The sequence below is a fragment of the Pecten maximus genome, chromosome 17 (assembly GCF_902652985.1).
Source record: "Pecten maximus chromosome 17, xPecMax1.1, whole genome shotgun sequence".
NCBI classification, from domain to species: domain Eukaryota; kingdom Metazoa; phylum Mollusca; class Bivalvia; order Pectinida; family Pectinidae; genus Pecten; species Pecten maximus.
In genome coordinates, this window is record NC_047031.1 from 15,972,603 (window position 1) to 15,984,231 (window position 11,629).

General features: G+C 38.4%; 1 protein-coding gene across 1 annotated transcript; it reads left to right on the forward strand.

Moving 5' to 3' along the window:
• The first annotated feature begins 8,487 nt into the window (after window positions 1-8,487).
• Window positions 8,488-10,868, forward strand: LOC117315799 (neuronal growth regulator 1-like). Its single transcript, XM_033870198.1, has 5 exons — window positions 8,488-8,705; window positions 8,956-9,033; window positions 9,552-9,732; window positions 10,030-10,148; window positions 10,590-10,868. The coding sequence occupies exons 1-5, from the start codon at window positions 8,655-8,657 to the stop codon at window positions 10,755-10,757; spliced, it is 597 nt and encodes a 198-aa protein (XP_033726089.1). The 5' UTR covers window positions 8,488-8,654; the 3' UTR covers window positions 10,758-10,868.
• The last annotated feature ends 761 nt before the right edge of the window (window positions 10,869-11,629 follow it).

Below are 11,629 nucleotides of genomic sequence, written 5' to 3' on the forward strand. Positions count from 1 at the left end.
CAAAATCTGATCCCCTTCCCCCAAGAATGTTTCTGACCAAATTGGATTCAAATCCATTCATAACTTAATGACTAGTAGTGATTTAAAGGAATAACCTCAATTTCCCCTATTCGGCCCCGCCCCTCAGGCCCCTTGGGGGTCAGAGTCACCATTTATGCAAAATCTGTTCCCTTTCCCTGAAGGATGTTTCTGACCAAATTGGGTTCAGATCCATTCATAACTTGATGACAAGTAGCGATTTGAAGAAATTACCTCTATTTCCCCATTAGGCCCCGCCCCTCAGGCCCCTTGGGGGTCAGAGTCACCATTTATGCAAAATCTGTTCCCCTTCACATAAGAATGTTTCTGACCAATTTGGGTTTAAATCCATTCATAACTTTATGACAAGTAGCGATTTTAAGGAATTACCTCAATTTCCCCTATTCGGCCCCGCCCCTCAGGCCCCTTGGGGGTCAGAGTCACCATTTATGCAAAATCTGTTCCCCTTCCCCCAAGAATGTTTCTGACCAATTGGGTTCAAATCCATTCATAACTTTATGACAAGTAGCGATTTTAAGGAATTGCCTCAATTTCCCCTATTGGGCCCCGCCCCTCAGGCCCCTTAGGGGTCAGAGTCACCATTTATGCAAAATCTGTTCCCCTTCCCCCAAGAATGTTTCTGACCAAATTTGGTCAAAATCCAGTAAGAACTTTTTGACGAGTAGCGATTTGAAGCAAATGTTGACGGACGACGGACGACGGACGACAGACGACGGACGACGGACGACAGACGACGGACGCCGCACGATGGCATAAGCTCACCGGACCTTCGGTCCAGGTGAGCTAAAAATGAGAGATATCCATTGTTTTGTTCCAGAGAAGAAGTTAATTATATGAATATAGCCCGATTGACCACATTTGGCCCCGCCCCTCAGGCCCCTGTGGGGTCAGTCCCATCATTTGTACAATTTTGAATCCCCACCCCATAGTGATGCTACCGGGCAAATATGAGCGACAGGCATTGCTCGGTTTCAGAGAAGAAGTCGTTTATATCAATATAGCCAAATTGACCACATTCGGCCCACCCCTCAGGCCCCTGGGGGGTCAGCCCCATCATTTGTACAATTTTGAATTCCCACCCCATAATGATGCTACCAGGTAAATATGAGCGATAGCCATTGCTTGGTTTCAGAGAAGAAGTCGTTTATATCAATATAGCAAGATTGACCACATTTGGCCCCACCCCTCAGGCCCCTGGGGGTTAGCCCCATCATTTGTACAATTTTGAATCCCCACCCCATAGTGATTCTACCAGGCAAATATGAGTGATAGCCATTGCTTGGTTTCAGAGAAGTCGTTTATATCAATAGCGCCAAAATGACCCCTTTTGGCCCCGCCCCAGAGGCCCCCAGTGGGTCAGTCCCATCATTTGTACAATTTTGAGTCCCCTACCCATAGGGATGCTTCTGACCAAATTTGTTCAAATTCCGATCAGCTGTTATGAAGAAGTCAAATAAGTTAATTGTTGACGGACGGACGCCACGGTATGGCATAAGCTCACCTTGGTCCTTCGGACCAGGTGAGCTAAAAATGATAATAAATCTATAGCGATAGGTCGAATCCAGGCGGTAATATTAGGAATTATTGATTCAGGGCTTGCATCATGGGAAATAAATCGCCGACGTGCTTATGTAGGTGTTGTTGCATTGTTTTTATGTCGAAAACAGGTCCTAGACTATCCTGCAGTTTGGAAATACCTTAGTCGTTTCCCGCCAAACCGGTTTTGTTTTGTTTGGTTTATTTTGTTTAACGTCCTATTAACAGCTAAGGCCATTTAAGGACGGCCTCCCGTGCGTGCGACATGCATGCGTGTGGTGAGTGCGTATGTGTGTTTTGGGAGGCTGCGGTATGTTAGTGTTAAGTCTCCTTGTGATAGGCCGGAACTTCTGCCGATTTATAGTGCTACCTCACTGAATCATCCTTCAATGAACATTATCTATTGATCGGACATTATACAATAACTTTGTTGTACTGTTTTATTAATTATGGAGCAAGAACGTCCTAACACATGTTTATATTTGTGGAGAAGAATTGAAGATATTATATTCGTGTATAAATAATTCCAGAAGGCTTTGCAAAGATTTGTATAGGTCGCGGATAGACAATTTGTTATCACGCAGATGTCGAAAACCACGCACAAGATTACCTGTAATCATGTCATCTGGGACAAGGTACGTATACTTAGATTTTATTTTTAGAAAATTAAGAATGGATGTGCTGTTAATTAACTGTAATTTAGTGTCCCATATTTTTTCTCTAGCTTAACAGCATATTGGGACGAGACATGAATGCCAGTTGTCTGAATATGACCGTGTTTTGTCCTTTTGGCGGCATTCAGCAGTATACTTCAGTAAGATAGCACAATGAAATTGGTATCAGCTCTATTACAAGTGGGCAAACACATGCATACACTACACGCATGCAGCCTACATTCAAAAGACCATAGTTGCTGATAAGACGTTAAATAACAAGGGGCTTATGGGCCTTAAACAGTTTTTTTTATGATAGGACGTTAAATGATACAAGAGGCCTATAGGCATTTAACCGTTTTTTATGATAGTACGTTCAATAATACAAGAGGCCCATGGGCAATAGGGCAGTCATCTGAGTCTTAAACATGTCACTGAATTTACAAGGTATTTCTAAACAGTTCCTATATAGAAAGTTTCTCCTGATTATTCTAACCCATTTTGAATCATTTCAACAAAAACTGCGATTTTCCTACATAAACTATAGTGAACAATTCATGAAATTTACAATTTTGTTAAAGCATCTTAGGAACCTACCATCAACGAAAAGTATTTCATTCTACTAAACCTGGGTCTTAAAGAAGGTTTTTAAAAATATCAGTTAATTTGACCCCTTTTGGCCCGGCTCCTCAGGCCCGAGTGATAGGGACCATGTAATAAACAATGTTACACATTTAGCCAAGGTAGATTTGTTCAAAAATATTTCATGAGAAGAAATCGAAAATAAGAAAATGTTAACTAACCAACGAAGGACGACCAGATGACGTAACCAATCTGAACCAATCTCAAGGAAAAGCACATAATTATGAAATAATAAATATGAGTTATTCTTCGAAAAAAAAAAACAAAAAAAACACGCCTGTTCCATCGCTTTCTGTTCCCATTTTGACACGTATTTCCAGCGGTATTCTTTTTTGAAACATCAGCCTTTGGACGATATCTATATGACCAGTGTGGGTCACTCCCACGAGACAATTAGTTTGATCACATTACTTAATAATGTGATAGTGTGTAATAGTGTTGACGTGGAGAAAACGACCATATTCTTTAAAGGGGACAAAAATAGATATACTCCCTCCGCCCTTTGCAACATTGATGATCTCAAAATGTTCCTTTCTTTTCTCATTAATCAACCACATCTGCTTTCTTTTCTTACTCAGTGTGTATCCTTGACACTTTCCCACATATAACCCTGGCTGTTGCGAGGAAGTTAAACCCCTTGATGAAAAACAATAGAATTTACAAATAAAACAAAGGTTAATAACAGCATATTAACACTCAAATGTAGTAGCGAATGAATATCAATTCATCAGAGAGCTTCTCTTTCCTACATTGACTGTTCAGTTAAAAACAGTTTTATATTTATATGTTGTCATATAATATTATAATTGAAGTGCTGTGAACTGAAAACAGAGTACTAAAAATGTTTGGTTGTATATGCCTACAGTTTCCTTGCTGTGGTCCTGATTTTCACGTTTCGTGCGACTGGTGAGTACATCCAGACTACACTGTCAACAAATGAGTTCGTTGGGCTAAATATACATCCAGCATCTTGTTTCAAAATTTCGGCTCGTGAACATCTTTGCGTCATATAAGGCCTAACAAAGAAGTAAAATAACACCAAACAAGAACGTAAAGTAAATATGTGTAATCTAAATGCATATCAGAAATATGTGATGCTTAAGACAATTGTCATATAGTGTAATCTGACTAACAAACGTAATATTTGTTTGTATTACAATTACTAAGGCAGATACTATTTGAATGACTATTAAACATACATAAAGCTGACTTGATTGCTTTAGGTTCTGCAGAAAAAAATGTGGGTTTGTGATGAAGTACGCGAAATTAAGATACAACTTTACCAGATAAACACGCTGCAGCTACAGATACATCATTTAAAAGATGCATATCAACTCTGATTTAATCTAGGTTTGTATGGTGGGTGTCCTTTTCGAAATAAAAGACGCTTATCATTCCGAAACACAAGGTCTAATTATCCTTTGTATTTTCCCAATGTAATTATATGTTTTTGATCTTAATTCACTTTGGATAATGAAATATCGGGATTCGTTTTAATGTCTGTATTCTCCGTTTTTGTTTACCAACGTAGAAGGAGGTCAGCTGTGCGGAATCTGTTCCGAAATAGCCGATCCGCGTGATTGCGACAGGGTCGGTGAATGTGGAGACCACCAGGTAATGTTTGTCGTGTAATAGAGTTTTGTGGTGTAATATCCCTTGGTTTAGATAATTAAATATTAACAACTATCTCAAGGGGGAGTTCAAGTTCACATTCACACCAATGTTTGGTTTGGTTTGGTTTATTTAGTTTAACGTCCTATTAACAGCTAAGGTCATTCAAGGACGGCCTCCCGTGCGTGCGACATGCATGCGTGTGGTGAGTGCGTATGTGTGTTTTTGGAGGCTGCAGTATGTTCGTGTTAAGTCTCCTTGTGATAGGCCGGAACTTTTGCCGATTTATAGTGCTACCTCACTGAAGCATACTGCCGAAGACACCCAGCAGCACACCCCATCCGGTCACATTATGCTGACAACGGGCGAACCAGTCGTCCCACTCCTAATATGCTGAGCGCTAAGCAGGAGCAGCAACTACCATTTTTAAAGACTTTGGTATGTCTCGGCTAAGGGGACAGAACCTAGAGCCTTCCTCACAGCGGCGAACGCTCAACTAAAGGCCAAAAGTGAGGCATTGTCAAGGGAAACATTAGGAAGAATAAAGTTGTTCAGAAAGAAGAGAAAAGATAAGATCCCAAATTTAGTCGCCTCTTACGATCATGCAATGGGGGCAGCAGGTACAATTCGTACGCTCTACCTGCAGGGCAGTTACACCAATGAGGTCTGCACCTGATTAGATACTGGTGGTCATTGATAATGTTTAAAAGACGAACTGAACCTCTTTCAAAAACTACTTGGTGTAAACGATATCACATGAACCCTCGACAGAATTTAGTTCAAATGCAAATCATAACACCACGGCATGCATTTTTCACTGAATGTAGCTTGGCGGTTACATCTAAGTTCTTGAATGTTAAAAACTCCTACGCGTTCTTTCCGTTTTCCTTCCTGATGTAGTTATTTAATAAACGGCAGACTGCCATGTGAATTTTTGTGTTGTATTTAATTAATACTGGAATATGTAAGAAAGGATTTGTAGCATACTTTTAAACTAACGTTTAATATTGGTTTTACAACCGAAAATATTGTTAACAATAGCAATCTGTTCTTTTATATAGCCTGTAAATGATTATTTGTTTAGGTCGTCGATTTCTTAGTAAGTAAATCGGTTAATTTCATAAGATGTGGTCGCTGTTTGTAACGTCGATTTTGACTAACTGATACAGGGGAGTCCCATCACTAAAAGTGGATTCCATTGTGGATTGTGTATAGTCAATGAAATTATGAGGATAACCTGAATATACATATTTTTATGTTATGGAGCTTTAAAAAACGGAGTATTCTATCATCCTAAAACGCTAATAAACATTTATGTAATGTCATGATAGCGTGGCGGCCATAACCGAATACGGATGAGAGCACGGAATTACGATTACTAGCTGACAACGGTACGGAAAGGTTGTTTTTTTCTATCGCGATTAAAATGTTCTGCTTGTTTGTGCAAAAATAGAAATAATGATTAGACTCTAATAAAATATAACCAACAATCACTTGCATTATAATAATGATGTAATATAGTCTGAACATGCATAATTATTCAACAGTTAAACGCTTGGTAGATTGTATTTATTGGCAAGATCAATGCAATCTGGTAACAGATACATAGAATGACGACCGTTACGGCGTCATGAATATTTATCTGCCACCCAGATTGCATTGATATTGACAATAAATACAATCTAGCAAGCGTTTAATTGGTATATTTACATTAAGATACGTTAAACGTCGCTTTCTCTTTGCTAAATCTGGGATTTAAGTTCAGCTTTTCCTGTTTGTTCAATTGAAAGAACGGCACATGTGAAATCGATTTCATTGTAGTGCTTGGTTTGCATTCAAATTGATGTGTAATACAAAGCCTCGGCGTGACTGATCAAAAAAGCACCAAAATGACGTCATAATTACGCGATTGTTTTAAGTCGAAATCCTTGCTAGGTTTTATTCACCCGCAACGTATTGCCATTTTTTTTTTGACGCTGACGGAATTGATCGTGTGATCTGGGACTGCATTTATACGGTGACCAATACCATCTGGTTTGACACGGGAGTAATGATTGTCACACAGAATGTAAATATTTCATGTTAAATGAAACAGTTTGTATACGATCGTTTCAGGAGTGCTTCACTCGAAAGTACGTTACTCTCACTGGCCGCACAGTTTATGACGTTGGGTGCTACGCATCGTACGTAAGTAAATATTGAAATTCCGAACACTGTCACATTATTGGCATCCACAAAACGCTTTTAACTATGTTACACTGCTCATGTATGTATGTACTATTTAACGCTTTTGTTTACAAAAATAATGTTATACGGTATGTGATGTTAACTATGAAACAGCTAGACAAGCAGTGTACTGAGGAGTCTTTTTTGTGATTTGTTATGTTACAGATTAGTCTGTGTTTTGGTATAACTATGTCACCTACGTATAAACCACACAAGTGTTAAAGAGAAGTCTGAATTTCGGTATAATATTATGTTACCTATTGACAAAATACACTGCTTGTGTACAGATTTGTCTGTTTGATGCATGAAAGCTGTGTAATATTCAATTAATTAACTCATTAATTTGATATGCCATACGCTTATAGCTCGTGATAAAAATACATAGCCACATCGCATGGCTCATCTTTATCGAAATATTAAAAAGATTACTAGTTTCGTTGTATACACGGGACAATTTTGAACGGGACGATTCTGTTTTCTCAATCGTGCGACGTATATATAATCAAATATGGCATCATAATAGTGTTATTACACCGGTAATACGTTATTTATGAAATAGCAGAAGTTATGTCTTAAACAACATTCGAGTGTAGATTAATGTTCACACTAGCAGTGGGTATGATATAAATAACATCTAGAGGCAAACCCTAAAACATCAATACAAGTAATGGAGATTTTAGTTTCTGCCAGTAATGCATGTTGTCTTTTTCAGTTATTTTACCGTGCAGTTAGGGCGTTAGCAATTTACCTGTTGTCCTCTTTCTGAATAAGTTTCCTTTTTCTCTATGTCTCCCTTAACACTGCCACCGTTTCTTTTTTACATACTCTTTCTTCCAGTCTTGCCAGAGCATTGTTGGGAAGAGAAATGCAGATTTTGATGTTTCGACATTAAGAGCGGGAAATGTCCAGATTTGTTCTTCATGTTGTAATGATACCCAGGTCTGTAACGTCATCAACGGACATTGTAATAGTTCAGGTACTAGTTTTCTTTACTTTTGTTACTTTAATCCATGAAACGATTTTTTTTTCTGATACCATATCAGTGTTACATGTTGTTTTTAGCTCACCACAAAGACATCGTCACGGCGCGGTTTCTGTATATCGGCCGTCAACATCACTAATAGTGTCCTGTAGGAAGGATAAAATAACTGTACTTGCTGCCAAAATTGCATGGTCGTTGGAAGTGTCTCAATGTTGGACCTAATCCATTCTTTACACACAACTTCCGAATGTTCACGCTTAACGCTTCCAAACATTTAGTCTTCGGTTAAACGTTCGCCCCTTTCAGGAACAGCTCGGGTCATTTAAGGACGGTCTCCCATGCATGCGACATACATGCGTGTGGTGAGTGCGTATATGTGTTTTTGATGTCTGCGGTATTGTCGTGTTGAGTCTCCTTGTCAGGAAGTTTCGCCGCTTTAAAGTGCTTTTTCATTGAGGCATACTGCCCAGAACACTTCAACCGGTCACATAATACTGACAACATGTAAACCAGTCGTCTAACTCACAAAATACTGAGCGTCAAGCAGGATTAGTAACTAACACTTTTTTAGACTCGGTCAGGGGAACAGATCCAAAAACCTTCCTTACAGGGGCAAACTATCGAATAAAAGCCAAAAGTGAGGCACTGTCACGAGAGACATCTGGAAGAAAATTGTTTAGAAAGAAGAGAAAAAATAGTATCTCGAATCAAGTCGTCTCTAACGATAACGCAATTGGGAATAGGCTGATGAACGTGATAATGAGACAAAATGTCAAGCGTAACATCCAATGTGGGCTGAAAAAGTCACAAAATGTGGAATTATATGTTGAAACCAATATGTCGGTAAAGAAAAACAAAGTACCGTAATTCAAGTATTTTACACGAATGATGTACCAGGAGTGTGTTCTATATTTGGTGTAGCATTGGATGTGACTGGACTGGTGCTCTGCTATAACTGTGACTACATGCACAGTCCTGATCAGTGTGACAGAGTCAGGGCCTGTCCTATACATCAGGTTAGTGAATATGATCAGATTGAAGCAAATCACCATCTTTCAAATGATTAAAACGTCATTGTTAAATTTGGGAATCCACAATATGTGACGCAATGAATATAAAATTAGCCTATTAATAATGGAACACGGCCTGAAAACGCGAAACTCTTGCATTTAATAAGAAACATGTTATTTTTTCACGAAACCGATTAATAATATTCGAAATAAAAAAAATGTCCTTCAATCATATTGTCATTTTTTCAATTATCAGCAATGTTACATCGGACAGAGAGAAAGTGGTTTATCTGGATCATTGTTGTGGACAAGTCGATGTGGCCACGAAAGTGCGGTAAACTTTTCTTAAATAACATCGATAAAATTATTTAAGCACACATAACGCAGGGTTCCGAGAAAATGTAATTGCTGTGAATCACAAAAGCTGTTGATAATGTATTAAACAATAAAAAAAAACAAGACCAACATCTCGACATGTCCTATACTGACAACGGCCAAACAAGTCGTTGCAAAATGCTGGGCGCTTAGTTAATAATGAATTCGTATCGTTCCATCAAACCTATAAAGGTCATTAGGGCCAAAAAATGCGAGTAAAATTACTAGCAAATATTATATAATGGGAGTCATCAGGTATAGTTCTAGAAACGGAAGCGGTATATTTTTACACTATCTGCAATGTAGCATCTTAGTAATAAACAACCTAGACAGCGGACATACTCGCGTTCTTAAATACTTCCATAACTATTATAGATATAATATGATTCATAGTGATTGGTTTCCCAAGGTAGAATGGATGTGATCCGTAGTCTTTTAACCTTAATATATATTTATTATTTTGTTATTTTCTATCAGGATTGTACAACAGCAAGCATTCCTATCAGTGGCGTGGTGGGTAAGAGAAAATCGCCCTTGTTCTGTTCAACGTGTTGTTCAAGCAACTTCTGCAATAACAAATGCTACCTAACGACTAAACCGCCAACCACAACACCTACCACACCAACAACTACAACAACAACCACAACTAAATTACCCGGTAAGAAAATGTTGACGTTGAAATATGATCTGATGCATAGCTGAGGTTGTTGTTAGTTGACACCGTATCTAAAATAACGACATTTGAGATGTTCCATTTATTTGTTTTGCTATTTGCGTACCTAGCTTAATTTGCAAGTACATAGTTCTTCAGTGTTTTTTCTCTCTCTATTAAATCGGTATGAAGCTGTGATTTTCGAAAGAGTCTTTTTAACTAATCAATTCGATATTTTGATATTTTACATGGCATTTTAGTTGTACCCGTGTATGTTACTTAAGGCTAGAATCTCTATTCTAGACTCGAAACCTATGATAACATATATCACCAGACCCCACGGCGTTAAGATAGGATCAGATTTACATCTCACCTGTAGGGCAACTGGCAATCCAACTCCTACAGTCGCTTGGAACTTCTTTGTAAGTATTGTAACATTCCGTAGTGGAGGGAGATTCATCGACAGCCGTGGTGATTCATTAACAAACGTGTGAAAACGACAAAATCTGATGAAAATGTTCACTTTAAAAATCATTCGTATTGTACATTTACTTCAAAGGGGGTAAGGTAAAATGACTCTACGGAATTAATTATATCATATATATATATATATATAAGATGACATATACTTATCGCAAGTGTAAATATATGTAATAATTAACAATCTATATTAAGGCGCAATGAATACATTGACGTCTCGGGGTTGTCCCAAGTCGGATAAATTATTTAGTTTTTAAGATTGGGAATATTGTTTTTTTTTAACAATCCTTTTGAGGAGTTTTTAAGTATGTCAACATTGTGTTAACATTTCACAGGCATATACTTACTAAACGTATGTCAACATTGTGTTTTACATTTCACAGTCAGTGGGCGATACTGTCACGACAAATGCTTTTGTAAGTAACGAAGGAGCTGAATTAAGCATAATTGGAGTAACACGTGACAACTACGGACATTACGCATGTAAGGCGTCAAACTTGGTCGGTAGCGATATCCGTTATGTGGACGTTTTGGAACCCGGGCCTGTGTAAACTCACAACACATTCCGGAGGTGTAATAAGGACCGATAACAAAGTGATGCAATATATACACGGTCAAGCCCACATACTTAACAGTAAATAAAAGCTTATTTGGTAACCTTATATACGGCTTGATCCAAACTCTTCTTACTTGTAAAACTCCCGTGGGACTCGGTCCTGACATACCAGGTATATCCAGGGGAAATTGTTATTGAGATAATTAAGGTCATCAGAATTTGGCACTTTCATCAGTTGTTTCTGAAAGTTTAAACCACCTCTCGCATTATCACTGGATACTGATGAATTGAGACTCCAAATATAACAAGTTGAAGTTATGAAGAAGAAAACAGTATTTGTTTGCTTTTCGATATATTTCACAGAACAGTCACAATAGGGTTTTGAAAATGGGTCGTATTTTTAGCCCACCATCATCAGATGGTGGGCTGTTCAAATCGCCCTGCGTCCGTGGTCCGTCGTCCGTCCGTCCGTCCCTCCGTCCCTCCGTCCGTAAACAATTCTTGTTATCGCTATTTCTGAGAAAGTACTGAAGGGATCTTTCTCAAATTTCATATGAAGGTTCCCCTTGGTGCCTAGTTATGCATATTGCGTTTTGAGATCAATCGGATAACAACATGGCCGACAGGCAGCCATCTTGGATTTTGACAATTGAAGTTTGTTATCGCTATTTCTGAGAAAGTACTGAAGGAATCTTTCTCAAATTTCATATGTAGGTTCCCCTTGGTGCCTAGTTATGCATATTGCGATTTGAGACCAATCAGAAAACAAAATGGCCGACAGGCAGCCATCTTGGATTTTGACAATTGAAGTTTGTTATCGCTATTTCTGAGAAAGTACTGAAGGGATCTTTCTAAAATTTCATATGA

Excerpts from the sequence above, each read along its gene's own strand:
- LOC117315799 (XM_033870198.1), top strand. The coding sequence starts at position 8,655 with ATGCACAGTCCTGATCAGTGTGACAGAGTCAGGGCCTGTCCTATACAT. Across the intron at positions 8,706-8,955 it reads GGGCCTGTCCTATACATCAG|CAATGTTACATCGGACAGAG; the intron begins GTTAGTGAATAT and ends TTCAATTATCAG. Across the intron at positions 9,733-10,029 it reads AACCACAACTAAATTACCCG|ACTCGAAACCTATGATAACA; the intron begins GTAAGAAAATGT and ends TCTCTATTCTAG.